The sequence below is a fragment of the Tupaia chinensis genome, unplaced genomic scaffold (genome assembly GCF_000334495.1).
Source record: "Tupaia chinensis unplaced genomic scaffold, TupChi_1.0 Scaffold138757_1, whole genome shotgun sequence".
In the NCBI taxonomy this organism is placed as follows: domain Eukaryota; kingdom Metazoa; phylum Chordata; class Mammalia; order Scandentia; family Tupaiidae; genus Tupaia; species Tupaia belangeri.
In genome coordinates, this window is record NW_006198649.1 from 2,422,925 (window position 1) to 2,440,025 (window position 17,101).

The 17,101-nt window shown below is 35.1% G+C and overlaps 1 protein-coding gene across 1 annotated transcript in view; it reads left to right on the forward strand.

Annotated features, from left to right (window-relative positions):
* LRP1B (LDL receptor related protein 1B) overlaps nucleotides 1–17,101 on the forward strand; it is a 1,871,701-nt gene that overhangs the window by 1,268,772 nt on the left and 585,828 nt on the right. The window contains exon 37 of the mRNA XM_027765590.1: nucleotides 13,846–13,986. Within this exon, the coding sequence (XP_027621391.1) occupies nucleotides 13,846–13,986 (141 nt within the window). The remainder of the gene's footprint in view (nucleotides 1–13,845; nucleotides 13,987–17,101) is intronic.

The following is a 17,101-nucleotide window of genomic DNA, read 5'->3' on the forward strand; positions in this document are numbered from 1 at the left end:
ATTAACAAGACAAAAGACTTAAAATTTCTATTAATATGTATGAACACAGAATTCACAGAAAAGAAGTGGTTAGACTTGGGAGGTTACATACCATTTTAGCAATCGGACTGGGAGATGGTATAATGGTTAAGTTGCTGGACTCCCACATGGCTGATTGTGGTTCAAGTCCTGGACCTAGTGGCTTGAAACTCACCCCATGCATATATGTGTTTTTGTATAGAGGAGAAGGGATTATAGTATGGCCATCCCCTCCGAGGGGTGAGTTCTCGCTTTCTGTCTCTCTATCTCTGTCTCTCCAGTGAGTGCACATACCCTATAGCAAGAATCTCTCTTTAAAAATAAACAAACAAACATACCATTGTCACAAAAAAAAAATAGGCTTTGGGCTTCATGGGATTATCAAAAATGAAAAAGTGACTGGGATAGACTCGTGGAAAACTAATGGAAGATAAAGACTACTTTAGTAAAGTTTGTTTATGCACACTCATTTCAGTGTACTGGCTTTCAGGCAGTAAGAGTCAATCTCTTTTCCCTTGTGTTGGAGAAAAGGATACCTTCAAAGGGAAATTTATGCTACCTTCACAAAGGAAAATTTATGCCCTGCTTTTAGACAGAAAATGGAAAGGCAAAGAACGCTTCCTGCATCTGCTGATTCTTAATTGCCTTCAGCTCAAAATAATTCTTTTTTTTTTTTTTTTGGAGAGATTTTCGCTATAGGGCGCGTGCGCTCGCCAGACAGACAGAGAGAGACATAGAGACAGAAAGCGAGAAATCACCCCCCAGGGGGGATGGTCACGCCGCAATCCCTTCTCCTCCATTCTCCTCTCGGGATCTTGGGCACGCACGCACACGCGCCCAGCGTGAGTTCTAAGCCACCGGGTCCGGGACGCGAACCACGGCCGACTACGTGGGAGTCCAGCGACATAGCCATTATGCTAACTGCTGGTTCCCAGCTCAAAATAATTCTTATGGCAACCTGGCATATTTTGGAATGGCACATCCCAATCCCCTTCAGTGGCTGAATTTATACCAACAGACGTGGAAGGTCAACCTGTTACAGGCATCTTTAGGAATCTCAGCAGTAAAAGTTAATGGATAATTGGCTCTAACTGATTCATTGTCCACTACAGCTCTTTTGCCCAAATGGGTAAAAGGTGTCAAGGGAGAAAAACCTTACTAAAAAATAAAAATACAAACCTTCACTGATTTTAAGTAAGTGTAACCAGAGAGCCTATAGATTACTAGCCTGTCAAGATAAAATAATGCCATGATTATTTTTTAATATTTACTTTACTGTGATTCCAAGTCACAAGCTGCCTAGAATACCCGGAAGTCTAATCATCTCTTAAGAAAACCAGTCTTAGGGGCAGTAGATGGTATAGTGGTTAAAGTGCTAGACTCCCACATGACTGACTGCAGTTGGTGTCCCAGATCTAGAAGCTTAAAAATCATACCACGTGTGCATGTGTACCCAAAATCCCAATAAGAGAATGGAGGAGAGAGGGTTGTACCATGGCCAAACCCACCTAGGGGGTGATTTCTCACTCTCTCTCTCTGTGTCTCCATTGAATGCATGCACCCTATAGCAAAAATCTCTCAAAACAAAACAAATAAAAATAAAATTAGCCTCAAAAATTACCCAGTATTGGGACCAGTAGATGGCGTAATGGCTACCTTACTGGACTATGTAGACATAGTCAACTGTGTTTGAGTCTTGGGCTTGGAGGTTTAAAACTCACGCTGGTGTATGTCCACACATGCCTGCCCAAGATCCCAAGAAGAAAATGGAGAAGACAAGATTGTGGTGCTGCCATCCTCTTTGGGGGTTGATTTTTCACTTTCTGTCTCCCTCTGTCTTCAGTGAGCATGTGTGTTCTATAGGGAAAAAAAAAAAAAAAAAATGAAGCCTGGTATTATCAGAATTGCTTTCTCTGATTTAAAAATGTCCTTATTGTTTGCAATCTCCAAGTGAAATCTAAGCCTACTTCTTTAGTGAGATCTGAATTGGTGACCTTCACTTATTCTCTCTTCCAGCCACATTTCATTACCTATTAGAAAACTGGCACTCAACTTCAGAAATGTGTCCATTTGCCATCCATGGCTGCCACAGACAGTGCAGTATTCAGTTGCTACTTGCTGACTCCAGGTTCACTGGTGGTACTCAATGTCAGTAGCTAGAGGCTCCATTTCTACTTGAGGGAGAAAGTTCTGTTGTACAATGCAATATGTATTTTAAGGCTATCAAAATAAAAGAAAAATTTATAAAACTGCTGATTAGTCCCCAGCAGATACTAACTCTAAGTTATCAGTTTTTAGTTCTTTGTCTTTTTTTCTCAATCACACATAGTCCTTTTGCCCTAGGCACTGGAGTGACTGAATGGGAAGCATATCCAGTATTAGGTCAAATAATTTATAAACCCATAACTTCTATCAGACTATTGAGCATTTATTCATATAGATGTTATGTCTTTCCAAAGAGCTGAAGACACAGGGGTGAAAGCAGGTAAATGAAATCCCTGCCTTCATGGAGCTTGCACTTGGTTGGTATAAAGAGTAAATGTATAAACACACATGAAAATGTCAGATAAGGGAAAATGGTATGAAGTAAAGCAAGGTAGTTGTTGGGAGGCCCTTACTGAGGAGTGTCCCTGAGCTTAGACTTCAATGGTAGGACAGATCTAGCCTTGTGAGGATTTTTAGAGTTTTCTAGGTGGAGGAAATAGCCTAGTCCTGGAAGCCAGAAAGTGTTCAGTGTGTCATAGCAACAGCACGACTAGAGTGACAGAAGCTTCATCCCAGAGGAAAGGAGGGCCAAGGGAGGGAGATCCTGAGTGACCTGCTGGACTGCAATTTGAGTACAGATTGCCCCTGATCTCTGATGCTTCAATCTAGGATGGTTTTAATTTATGGTGGGGTGAAAGTGATATGCATTCAGTAGAAACTGTACCTCAAGTACTTACATAAACATTCTGCTTTTTGCTTTCAGTAAAGTATTCAATAAATTGCATGAAATATTAAAACTTTATTATAAAATGAGCTTTGTGTTAGATGATTTTGGCAAACTGTATGCTAATGTAAGTGTTCTGAGCACCCTTAAAGAAGGCTAGACAAAGACAGATCGTCAGTCGATGAAGGATATTAAATGAATTTCAACTTGTGATATTTTCAAATTGCAATGGATTTACCAAGATATTGCCACATCATACATTGAGAAGCATTTGTACTTTGATCTAATAGTCAAAGGATTAAACAAGAGTTGTAGAATTTGGTTTAATTTTAATGGGAGTACCTGGTACTAGTTGAAAGAAGATTGGTTGTGGGAGAGGACATGACAAGAAGCTGCAAAACTTTAGGAGGTTGTTAATGACATTTATATGGGAAACTATGATAGCTTGGACTAGTAGGGTAGCAGTAGAAATAGGTAGAGTGGACATTGGAGAAATAATTGGAGGTAGGTAACTAGAAATCTATGGCAGAGGTAAGGTTCAGATCTGCTCCAGTGTAGGGTTTTCTCTCAGTGTCTCCTATCATGCTTGGACTTTCAAAATATCTCAGACCCTTTTTAGTAATGTCCATAGAACTCAATTCTACCCTTAATTAAATAAATGGGTATGGGAGAGTTTAATACTCCCTTAAGTCTACCGTAATAGAATTATCACAGACTTAATAGCTCAAACAAGAGAAACTTGTTTTTTCATAGTTCTGGAGGCTGGAAACTCAACATTAAGATGCAAGGGCTTTGGTTTCTTCTGAAGCCTCCACATGCTCACACTCTTTTCTCTCTGTGTGCCCATCCCTATTGTCTCTTCTTAGAAGGACACCATTTCTGTTTGATTAGGGTCTGCTTTTATGATCTTAACTTTATTTATCTCTTCAAAGAGCCTATCTAGAGTCACATTAGGATTTAGGCTTTAACAAATGAATTTTGGGGCATGCTATTAAGTTCATAGCAGTCATCTCCTACTTCAATCCTCTTTAGACCTTTCTTAAGCTGAGTCTTTTAATAAGGAGGAAAATGATTCTCCTAAACCATGTTCCTAAACAGTGCATATATAAAGGCCAAACAAAGATTAAGGTTTTATTTATTTATTTATTTATTTATTTTCAGGACCTATCTATCTCACCCATTCACAACAATTACAAATAAATACAAGTAGAAATAAATTCTACTATATTTCCCCCACTTCAATATATTATTATTTTGCATGAAACCAGAAAATACTGCCTTATAGGGATGTCCACCCATCCTTGGGAGTGATCACCACAAGCAGTTCATGTTATTTTTTTCTGTAAGCAATAATTACATTATTAATTTTAAACAGTATTTATGCAAATGCTTATTCCTAGCCAGAAAAGAAGTGGTGCAAAGTTACAGAAAAGTGGTGCAGTCATAGAAAAGTACTGTAAATCTATCCATGGTTCTAAGAAGTTAATTTCTCACACATTCCTGTAGATATTTTTTGAATTGTTTACGTAATAGAATCAGTATATTCACATAGGTTTCACATTTTTTGTTGAGTTATTCATTCATTTGGTAGGGCTACTAATTATTGTCCTTATTATTCACTTGGCTAAATAATTCATGTCTTATAAATTGTGGTAGAATTGTTCTTTATTTTGAAGATGAAGAGACTCATATTAAGAGTTCAAGTAAGCTGATTAAAGTCACCCAACAAGAAAGTGTCTCAGACCAGGTTTGTGTGGCTCCAAACTGCATTCGCTTACCTACTCTTGTTATGCTCAACCAACCTTGGCAATCACGCAGGGGCCTGGTATTGATGTATGCATGGAGGATAAGAGCATTACTAAGACATCATTCCTGCCCTAAAGATTCTTGCATTTTAAACAAGGACACAGACAAATAAACAAAGTGCTATGAAACTATGAATGTCATAATAGAACTCCACATAAACCATACAATAACACAACGGATCAGGTGACCCATTCTGCCTCTTGAGAGCTAGAAAAGCTTTTCCATAGAGGGACCATTTGAGTTTAGCCTGGAAATAAGTGTCCATTATGCAGATATTGGGAGGAGAGGGGGGCATGACAGTCAAGGCAAAGATTTCAGATGGGGAAAGTAAGCTGAGCATAGGGATTTCTGGAAACTATGAATACTATCAACTTTATATTAACTTACCTACTGGGGAATGTGAGGAGGACACTAATAAAACAGTTCATACACAATTAAACACAACTGTGATATAAGGTGAATATTTTATACAAGTATATAATTTAATTAAAATGTTAAGTCTGCTCTGGTAATCTGAATTGTGTTCTTTTCTTCCTCTTCCCTCTCCACCTTTTCTTCTTCCTCCTATTTCTAGTGAAAACAATTTAGTAGCATCAGTTTTCATTGAGTAAATTCCACTTTTTATTTTCTAAATATCCCAGCAAGCAATCATTCAATGTTGCCTTGTTTTTGTCAGCTAATTCCTCCCTCTTACTGTCATTCTCTCCTTCATCATTGCACAAGTACTAGTTCCCTGGCAACATAGTCAAGCCATCAACTTGGAAATTAAATTACCTGCCATTCTCAAGATTTTCTCTGTATAACCTCAAACTGACCCCTCAGCTCTCAATGAAGCAAGTCTCTCAATATAACAATGAATTGAAAGAGTTTGGGGCCATATCTGTCAGTTCAAGGTCATGAAGGCTTCAAAGCAAATTCTAGGCTTTGTTCTGCAATGCACTCATCCCACCTTCACTGTTCTTCTCCAAGTTCTTATTTAAAAAAAAAAAAAAGTCTTTGGAAAGGCAGGAGGTAAGGAAAAGACCTTGAGTTCCCTCACTGCCACAAGAAAGTTTGCACAGGGCTTCAAACTGCAGAGAGCTGTTCTCACACAGAAAGCAGCTAACAGGCTAACAGACTGCTATAAGCAAACATATCCACCTTTGATTGTCCAGGTGGAGGGGCGTTCCTGATTTGTACTCCCGATTCAGTAGGTATAATGTAAAAATGTAATGGTTCTCCCGTAATTATAAATAATACACTCAGTCGGATACATAGCTATTTCTCAAGTTCACTATAGTTTTAATTAGTTTCTTTACCAATAGACTGCCCTTTGGTTATGTCCTTTTGTGTATTTGCCATAACATGGTTGATCTATCCCTGGAAAATTGTAAGCTGAGTGCAACTCAGTATTCCTGGAACATGGACCTCTGGGAGCAGTAACAGATCTGGTGATGGAAAATTAAGCAGGCATCAAATCATAGATGGCCTTTGTGCCATGCTAAAGAGTTTGGCAGGGGGCAACCACGGAGCTTTAAACTGCAGAGTGACGTGTTCAGATTTACATTTTGGAAAGATCTCTCTAGTGTTTTCTCAGCAATAGCAGTTAAATGAATGAGATATGATAATGCCCTGAGCTAAGTAGTTTCTGTGGGGAAGATAAAGAAGTAAACATTCCAGAGCTATATGGAAGAAGAATTAAAGGGAACTGCTCAGTTCCCATAGAAGCTTGGATAAGGCAATAGAGGCAGAGAGCTAGTCACAGTGAAAAGACTGTTGGGAAAAAGCATAACGGGGGAAAATAATATAATTTATTAATCTGATAATGTAAAGTTGAGATGTTATATTCAGGTAGAGATACTTAATATGCAGTTAGACACATAAAGACTAAGAGAATCATTAGACACAAAATAGAGATTTTGGAGCTGTTAGAGTGATACAAAAGGGTTTTAAAAATTCATAGAAAAATGGAATTAAAGCATGACTTCATTTTGGGGGAACAATGGATAGACCAGCTGGTGGTATGGTAGTTAGTGGCTGGGTCTACATGGCCAACTGCATGGTTCGAGTCCTAGAACAAGTGGCTTGAAAAACATGCTGGCGCAGGTGCGTATGTGCCCAAAATCCTGAGAAGAAAAATGCAGGAGAAAGAATTACTGTGTGATCATCCCTCAAGAGGGGCAGAATGCTTCTTACTTTCTCTATCTCTTTCTGTCTGTCTCTGGCAAATGTACACACTCACTAGAAACATTGAAATATATACTTATAATGTACCTTTTTCATAAGCTTTTTGAAGAACCTTCATATGTAGTTAGTAAAGGCATAAATGAAAATGCTTCCCTGCCTGCCTCCTCAAATTTTCAGGCAGTAGACACAATTTAAATCTTCTGCTTATTTCTTTTGTTATTTGTTGCCATATTTATGGATTTTTAAAAAAATGTTATAGATATTGGTTGACTTGGTATAATGAGATCTGAAGATACAGCTGTCTTAACTCTCTCCCCGGTATGCACTTTTTCTGAAATTCTCTGATTTCTTACTTCAGAATGTACATTTTGCTCTTCAGATTTACTTCTGTCATCCTTGGGTCACAATTTGCCTTACCTTGGAGGGTTTTTTTTTTTCTTTTCTCCAATCTTTGCTGTTTTCTAGGTACATAAAGTATTTATCATCTTACCCCTTTGTTTCAGTGAAGTACAAAGGCCACCCATGTTTGATGGCTATTTAATTCCCCTCATCAAATCTGCTGCTGTTCCCAGTCCAAGTCTTTGTACAGCTGCCAGCTATATTCTGAAAAAGGGTGGTTGTGAAGCAAATGTATCACATATTCTCTGAAAATGTATACTTTATGCTTACATTTGATTAGCTGGATACGTAAATCCATGTTGGAAATAATTTTGATCTTCCTAGGTATACTCGATTATCTTCTCAAATTTAATGTTGCAATTGACAAGTGCAGGCCTATTCTGATATTACATCTTTTGATCATAAACTCCTTATTTCTAGAAACTTTTAGAATCCTTTCTTTATTTGTATTATTTTGGCAGTTTATGGTAATATCAGTTTTCATCTATTTTGCTGGGAATTTATTTGGCTACTTGAATGTGAATGCTGATATCCCTCAGTCTGGAAGTAAATTAACATTATTTAAGAAAAATAAATCGCCTCTCTTTTTCCTAATGATTATTTACTAAATTCATTTAATTTAGATGATGAACTTTAATTTTCTGTTTCTTTTCTCCCCTTCCATTCCTTTTTAGTTCTTCGTGGGTTTATTAAAATTTTAAACTTCCTATCAATTTTAAACTTTCAGACCCAGCTGTTATAGCACAAGTGGTAAGGCATTGCTGCCTTAGTCTAGGGCCACATGAGATGTCTGGGTTTGGATCCTGGGCCAAGTTGAATAGGCCAGGTGCAGTGGTGCTTCTGGCTAACAGAGGTTGGGGTAGAAGGACCACAACTGTGAGACTCTGGCAAAAAATACCTCCCTCCACCATCTTTCCAACCCCATCCCACATGCTTTCTCTCTAGTAATTTATAAAAACAGTTATTTCACCTATAATACTTTTAATTTCTTCAAATGTGGGCCTAATTCTTGTTTCTTTATAAAGTTTTGTTGTTGCTTTAAGCATGTAATCTCCATTTTCTCTCCAAAAGTGTTATTTTTTAAAAGAATTTTTTTCTATTTCATTTTTATTGTTGTGATTGTTTTTGTTTCCTCTGTTTCCTGTTTATTTCTCTCCCATTTAGCTACTTAATTTGGTCTATTGGTCATGGAGTGAAATCATGGCCATGCTGATTTGCCATGCTGATTTTCTATTAATGGGTGTTTCTTGGCTATCTCTTTACTTTTCTTATGATGACTGGGAATTCTGAGTTGGGGAAGTAAGGCGAATGCAATAGTGTCATTCAAAAGTGCATGCCTGGGATCAACAGATGGTGTAGTGGTTACGTTGCTGGACTCCCATGACGTTGACCACAGTTCCAGCCCCAGTCCCAGTGGCTTAAAACTCATGCTGGGCATGTGTGCTCATGTACCCAAAAATCAAGAGAAGAGAATGGAGAAGAACGGATTATGGTGTGGCTATTCCCTCTGGGGTGACTTCTTGCTTTCTGTATCTCTGGCAAGTGCTCATGTTTAATAGAAAAAAAAATTAAAAAAAAAAATCACTATTTCAAAAAAAAAGTGTTTGCCCAAAACTCCAAAAGTAAAATGAAGGGGAAGGTACTGTGACTTGGCCATACCCTGTCTGTGGGGGGAGATTTATCACTTTTTCTATTTTTTTTTTTTTTTTTTTTAGGTTTTTGCCATAGGGTACATGACTTCTCCAGAGAGAGGCAGAGATAGAAAGGGGAAAAGTGAGAAATCACTCCCTGGAGGGATGGCCACACCACAATCGCTTCTCCTCCATTCTTCTCTTGGGGTTTTGGGTAAGTATTCACACACACCCAGAGTAAATTTCAAGCTGCTGGGTCCAGGATCCAACCATAGACAGTCTTTTGGGAGTCCAGCACCTTAACCACCATGCCACCTGGTGGACCCAGGCCCTTTTTATTCCTAAAAATTATTAAGAGCTCCAAAGAATTTTGTTGATATGGCATGAACGTATATACACACATATGCATGTATCTTGAAATTATTAATTAAATCTATGAAAATGATAAATATTTAACCTTAAAATGTCAAAAGTAAATACATGCTGGAATAAGTTGTATTTATAATGAAAATTGCTGTATTTACTATAATGCATGAGGAGAGTGATGATTTACATTTTGCAAATTTCCTTAATGTCTGACTTAATAAAATATAGCTAGATTCTCTGAATCAGCAGATGTTGTGTAGGTTGAGATACATGCAATTAGAAATAGGAAGAATTAGTGGGACCAGCAGTTAGTGTAATGGCTATGTCGCTGGACTCCTATGTAGTTGACCATGGTTCAAGTCCTGGACCTGGTGACTTAAACTCCTGCCGGGCGCGTGTGCGTGCATGCCCAAGATCTCGGGAGGAGAAAGGAGGAGAAGGGATTGTGGCATGGCCATGCCCTCTGGGGGGTGATTTCTCGCTGTCTTTCTGGTGTGCGCACATGCCCTATAGTGAAAAACCTCTCCAGAAAAAGAAAAAAAAAAAGAAATAGGAAGATTAGTTTAAAATTTTTTCAGATGACTATGAACATTCTTATTTAAAATTATGCCAAAACACAAGTGGTAGTTTTATAAAGGTAATTGCAAAGACTCTCCAGAAAAAGAAAAAAAAAAAGAAATAGGAAGATTAGTTTAAAATTTTTTCAGATGACTATGAACATTCTTATTTAAAATTATGCCAAAACACAAGTGGTAGTTTTATAAAGGTAATTGCAAAGACAATATCTTTAATTTTTTATTTCTTTTTATATTAAAATCTGTCAGCCTAGTTTGCACTATGAATTGATCATTTATCCATGCATAACTTTACCTTATCTTGTATCAGTCACTTGAAAACTGTTGGTTCCATGAGTTATGTAAATATTCCAAATGTTTGCATATATATATTAAAAATGGCATTCATGAATATCACTGTGAATATCATTAGAAAAATTTTAAGAATTAAATGCCTGTCAGTTTTAAGGTGATGAATACATGTTTTTCAATACTCTTATCATTTGAAAGGTTAAATTTTAAAGTAAATTCTCTCACTTGCTGTTGACATTACAAGCCTATTCCATTTATTTTTGAGAAAATGTCTGAATGACCATACGTTTATCCGTTTTATTTTTTTTTATTTATTTTTTTTTTTTAGTTTTGCCATAGGGCTCATGCACCCACTGGAGAGAGACAGAGAAAGTCTGAGAGGGGGTTAGTGAGAAATCACCCCAAGTAAGGATGGCCATAGTACACTCCCTTCTCCTTCATTCCCCTTTTGAGATCTTGGGCATGCACGCACATGCCCAGTGTCAAGCTGCTGGGTCTGGGACTTGAACTACATTCAGTCAGGGGGGAATCCAGCACCTTACCTACCACGCCACCTGCTGGCCCTTGTCATTCATTCTTTAAAGACAAAAAAAAAATTGTATTCTATCAAAAAAGTTGTTAAATCTTCTTGTAGCTTAAGCAATCTCAAAAGTCTATTTCTTCCAGACCATTGTACATTGGTATGCAGAAAAGTGCTTTATGTACACTTTCTATTTTGTCTCACAGAATATGAAGACATTTTTAATATTAAAGAGTCAATATTAACTATATTATATGAAAGAGTCAAGTTTTAATAAAATTAATAATTTTTATTGGTCAGTTAAGATAGTTCTTAGGTAAAAGTAGCATTTTCACCTTAGCAAGTGCATAGCTGTAGAGAATCTAATGATTCCTAGTCCACTTTTATGCTACTCACCATTGGTCTCTTTAGACTGACATTCCACATAGTTCTTTTTTTTTTTTCCATTATATTTTCTGTTTTGTTTTTTTCTTCACTATATTATGGAAGATATCCTTAACCAGACTTCTAGTCATTCTGTTGAAAAATACTCTTGTTTAAAAGATTTTTCTATCTCAATCAATTCATTTTAATTGCACAATTTTTTTTTGTTTTTGTTTTTGTTTTTTCAGCATCCTTTATTTTTTAGAATGAAACATGGACTAGAATCTCCTTGGATATGTTAGTTATATAATATAATAATTTTAAAATATTTTTCTGAATTAATATTATTTGTGTACCTATATTATCTTAGTATTTGTTTTTCTTTCTGCTAGTTTACCTCATTGAGATGGAAATTCTTGATTTTCCATGATTTTTTGAAAAGACTAAGTATCTGTCATGACTGTCTTTTCCCTTTTGAAAGTAGAACTCTTGCTACTTGGTATCTTCATTTAGAAGTTCCACCTGATTTCACGCTGTGACTTGCAGGTTTTGCTTTACAAGGGAGCTGGGGGCAAGACTTTGGTTCCTCCAAACCTCAAGATGAAAAGAATTTATTGCAGAGCACAGCCTTAATATTCCGAATCTCTTCACTGAATATCTTTTTAGAAAAGAGCTATGGCTATTTGTTTGAAGACTTTCTATCAGCTGCTACCTATATATAAATTCAGGACAAAGTGCTATAAATGAATTTAGAGGTGGTATGTGATACTATTTCTAAAAATTCTTCACTTATTCACCCTATTTTTTAACCTTTTGTGTACTCCTATTCTGCTATTTACAGGGTGAGGCTAATGTTACCGAGTTCTACAGAAAGGGTGGCTTCTGTTGCTCCATAGCCATATTTTATCCTGCTCTAGGCTGTAACTTTGTCCATCTTCCCATTTTCCTATTTTTCTCCCTTTATTATCTTTTACCTATTGCTTATATGCCCATTGTATTTTCATTGTTATGGGTTTATTCTGCTTTCTGTTTCTATTTCTGTAACAGTATGACATAGTAGAAGAAATAGAAGGGAAAACATGTGTTTGGTCCAGTATATTTTATATGGACATTGAATGAAATTGATCTTTTGAGCAAAGCAATCAAAGTCTCTACCTGAATTACGTAAATCTTCCAAATGCTGACAATTTTTGTTTACAAGAAATCTTTTATCATTATGTAAACTTATTTAAAAACATAAATAAATGGGCTACTCTATCTCCCCATCAAAATCTAAGCAATATAGCTATATGGCAAGAGAAGGATGACTCAGTTATATTCACATAGGGAAGAGGACACTGCAGATATGTGATTAACATCATGAGCTATGGAATCAGGCTTGTTCCATGACCTGGGCCCCATTCAAGCAGCCAGAGAAAACTACAGAATCTCTCTTTTCCCCAATGTTCTTAACTATAAATGATTCATAATAATAGTACTTACAGAATTGTTGCAGTAATTAAACAAATTAATCTATGGGAAGTATTTAGAACTGTGTGTTATGCAAGATCAAATCCAGCAAGAGATGATTCTTGATGATGTCAGTATTTTAATTGTTCTTGAAATACCTGACATCTGAATGATCATAATTGTTCTTTGAAGTTAAAAACTACAACATTTTGTTCATAGAATTAAATAATCTTACATCAATTCCTAAGAATAAACTGATTTGTGGTCTCAGTTATTATGAATTAGATTCTGTTGAAAAAGCTAAATAGTTCAAATACTTTAAAATCATTTATTTCATCCAAAATTACTGCATTATCTTAAAAATTGTAGTGTTCTCATCATGGAGTTTTGAAAAAACAGACATTTTGGAGTGAGACAAAGCCTTGTATCTGTCATAGGTGTCCTTTTCCTTTCTATAAATTTGAGATTTAATTCAGTCTCTACATCGCAAATTCCTTATCAAGTGGTAATACTAACAGGTTTTTTTTTTTAACTTTTGCTATGACAGCTTGAAATTATATGATAATGAATATATAATCTCTATAGAATGCTAGCTTCCAAAGGTTAAGGAGTCTCCCTCTCTCTCTCTCCTCTCTCTCTCTCTCTCTCTTTGTGTATGTGTGTATGTGTGTGTGTGTGTGTGTGTATTCAATTCTGTATATCATATACATAATATATATATATTTATATATATATTTATCATTGCAGAGACTCTAATATCAAATGAGCACTCAATATGAGGTAGCAGCACAAATTAATAAAGTACTAGAGAATGGGGCACAGACTGCAAGAATAAAGGAGGTTTTGTAATTGTGAAGAAACTGGTAATAGAGAATACAAATGATGGAAAACTTCCACACTTTTAACAAATGGAAAGTTGGAGAACTACATCTTTTTTGTGATTGTTTAGATATGTTGTTGGATTTTGCCATTCATTTATAAATATAGCATAAACTACTATTTAATGTATAAGCATGTAAATAATAAGGTCTCTTATTTTAATTTGAATATGTTTTCATTTATATAATATTCATATGATATATCAGAATATAACAAGCTTTTGTTAGAAAAAAGAAAAGCTGAAGTAAAGAAAATTTGGGCATAGAGGAGAAACATTTGAACATTAAAATATTACTATGGTTTGGATAGAAATGAAAGTAATTTTATTGTTTCCTTTAAAATGAGCTTGGAAATATAATAAAAGAAATCGAAAGTACTATAGTTTAATAACTATCTATTATTATTTAATTGGATGATTGTGTTTTCCTTTTAAAAATTCTTTCAATTTTATAGATAAGAAACTGTGGTGGGCAGACCAAAATTTAGCTCAGCTTGGGACCTGCAGCAAAAGAGATGGAAGAAATCCCACCATCCTTCGAAATAAGACTTCTGGGGTTGTTCACATGAAAGTGTATGATAAAGAAGCACAGCAAGGTAAGTCAGACTGCAATTAATTTATGCCACTTTTAAATATATAGTATTCTCTTTAAATACTATTTCCTCAATTTAGCAATAAAAGGAACTTATTCTTGATTCTAATAAAAAAAAGGAAATAAAAGAAAATGGCGCTTAATACTGTCAGAGAAATGCCTTTAACAGGTGTATAATGAACTTTCATAACATTGGCAGGCTACCCTAGAAATCTTAATTTGTCAGTTCTTTAAAGTAGTCTTTATTCAGTTCTTGATTTTAAAATGTAACAATAAGAAAAATCTCAACAAAAAACATACAATGTGTAATTAAACTCAGAAGCTGAATGAACTAGGGGACTTCAAACAGACTATGTCAGTATAAAAATTTCATATCCAAAGCAGTACATTGTCTGGCTGTAAGCATTTTGTTTTGTTTTTGTTTTTGTTTTTGTTTTTGCTTGTCCAAATGGTGTGCAGTAAAATGGAGTGAGAGAACTAACAGATGGCTTACATAGGTGGACTTGTCACATTGCCCAAATGGCAATTGGATTAGAGATGCCAGCCAGTACAGCCCCACACCTGCTTTCTTAGTTTTTGCTTCATGATTAGCAGAATTCCCTTCCTGAAAGAAAACTGTATATGTTTATATGTGTAATATATATCTTATATGTGTAATATATTACATATATATGTATATGTACTATGGATTATTTTATATATGTAATATATAAAATATATGTTTATACAAATATGTGTGTATATATATGTGTGTGTGTGTGTGTGTGTGTGTGTGTGTGTGTATGTATTTATTTTATTCTTGCAGGAAAGGAGTTCTGCTAGTGTCATGGATGGATAGATAGATAGATGATAGATAGATAGAGATACAGATTTTTCTGTGTTCTGTCTTATTTTTGAGTATGCTATAAAAATCCTTAGCTTAATATACTCCTTGGAAAAAGTTTTCAAGAATGATTATTGGAAATTAGAAAAGGATTTTCAGGGAGAGCATTTGGCATGGTGGGTGAGGCACCAGACTCTCATATGGTCAACTGTGGTTCAAGTCCCAGACAGACCTAATGGCTTAAAAATCATGCCTGATGCTTACATGTGCATGCCTAGAATCCTGAGAGGAGAAAGGAGGATAAGGGTCATTTCTCCTGGGGGATGATTTCTCAATTTGCCTCTCTCTGTCTCTGTGTCTGTCTCTCTCTTCAATAAGCTCACGTACCTTATGGCAAAAAATCTTAAAAATAAAAGGAAAAAAGAATTCTGAAGAATTTTAAGCAAGTAGACCAAAGCAGAAAGAGTAGGAAGAAGAATAGACAACCCAGAGGATCAGTTTTGAAGACAGGTGACAATCATCAAGCAGGCAGAATTTATTGGCTACATCAATGGAGAGCTTTGCCTACATTTGACAAAATGGGAACCAGATTCAAAATTTGCCTTTACAGAGCATGGGTCAAATTTTGCTATGGAATCATTACTTGTCAAGGGCAAGAGGCAATACCTTCCTTTTTCATAACAAAAGTAATCACTTTAAATAGAAAATGATTAATAAGTTAATCTGTATTTATTATTTGACTTCTGTTGTTGCTGAGAAGATATCAACACTCAAGCTCTTATGCACAATTTGTATTTATTCTCTGACATTTTTTTATCATCATCTTTAATGATGAACAAGGATTTTTCTCTACAGTTCAGTCATGGAACAATTTTTGTAGTGAAATAATTTTACTGGAATTCAAGTCATGAAGACAAGGTTATACAATTGAGAATAAGGTACTAGTACTAAGTAAATAAAATATCATGTACATTTTCATGGATTTCCAGTAAAATATATTTGTGAAGTGTAAAAACGTACAATACTGTTGTAAATCCTAGTGCATAATGTAGAGTGGTGAAATTGTGTCTGAAAATGCAACATAAGAAATTGCAATGTTCAGAGAGAAAGAGAGAGAGAGAATTTCTTAATGGATATTTAAAAATATTTATATTTACTTTTTCAAAATGTGAAGAAGCATATATTTTGTTTGAAATTGTACATTAATGTTCATTCTTTTTCTAAATAGTTTCAATGAAGTTTCTGAGAGTAAAAATTAATATATTATTCTTGATTCATTTTTGCTCTCATTAACAGATTTTTCCCTCATCTTTTAAAGATTTGATCCTATAGGTACAGTTGTTCTATGCCCTGGAGAAGTATTATCAAACTGCAAAAGGCCTCTAATATTTAGAAATCAATCATATAGTATGATTAAGCTTAAATGGAGTGAAAATACCATTTTTACTAAAGGAATATGCTGATAAAAGCAGCTGTATTAAAGACAATCCCATTAACAGAATCACTGCAGGTAGCTTAAAAGCTTCATTAGTATGAAATATGAGCAATTTAGACTCTTTAAGGTGTTAACATTACTGCCTCTTTAGATTTTAAAGTACAATTATCTACTTCATTTATCATTTTTGACACAGATCACTGGAGAGTTGAGACTTCTCGTTAGTCAAGTGGACTTTCTAGCTCCACTAGAGGTTTGGGACATGAGGTTTGGACATTAATGTCATTACAAAATATAAGCCAATCTAGTATTTCTTCTTTGATAGATAATCACTTCATAAATTATTAATTTTAAAATTTACTATATTTTCCTACTTCAGTCTATATTTAATAGGAATACTTACTGTAAATAATAACTCATTTCATTATTATTTTTTACTTTCCCTCTCTCTCACTATAAATTTCCCATTTGAGACCAAAAAAAAATGACACAATGTGTATTATTAGTGTACAACATAATTGTTAAAATATATTAATTTTTTTAATCAAAATTAAATATACCACTGAATATGTTGCTACTCTTAACAACTATAGTTAAAAAGATATAGTACCATAAGGTCCTTTTTATTATTTTTTCATATATTCTTGATATTAAGGCTATGTAAGTCCTCATGTTCTCTTCTTTTATAAATTCTTTCTCAAAACTGCTTATTTTTCTTTATTTCTTCAATTCCCTTATCTTCTTCTCTCCATGTGGTGTTCCTTTGAACTCTGTAGTTAAGCATCATTTGTCATCAATCTCTCTCCTAGCCTTTCAGTCATTCCTGGTAGTAAAATAAGTCTGCATCTCTAGAGTTTTACA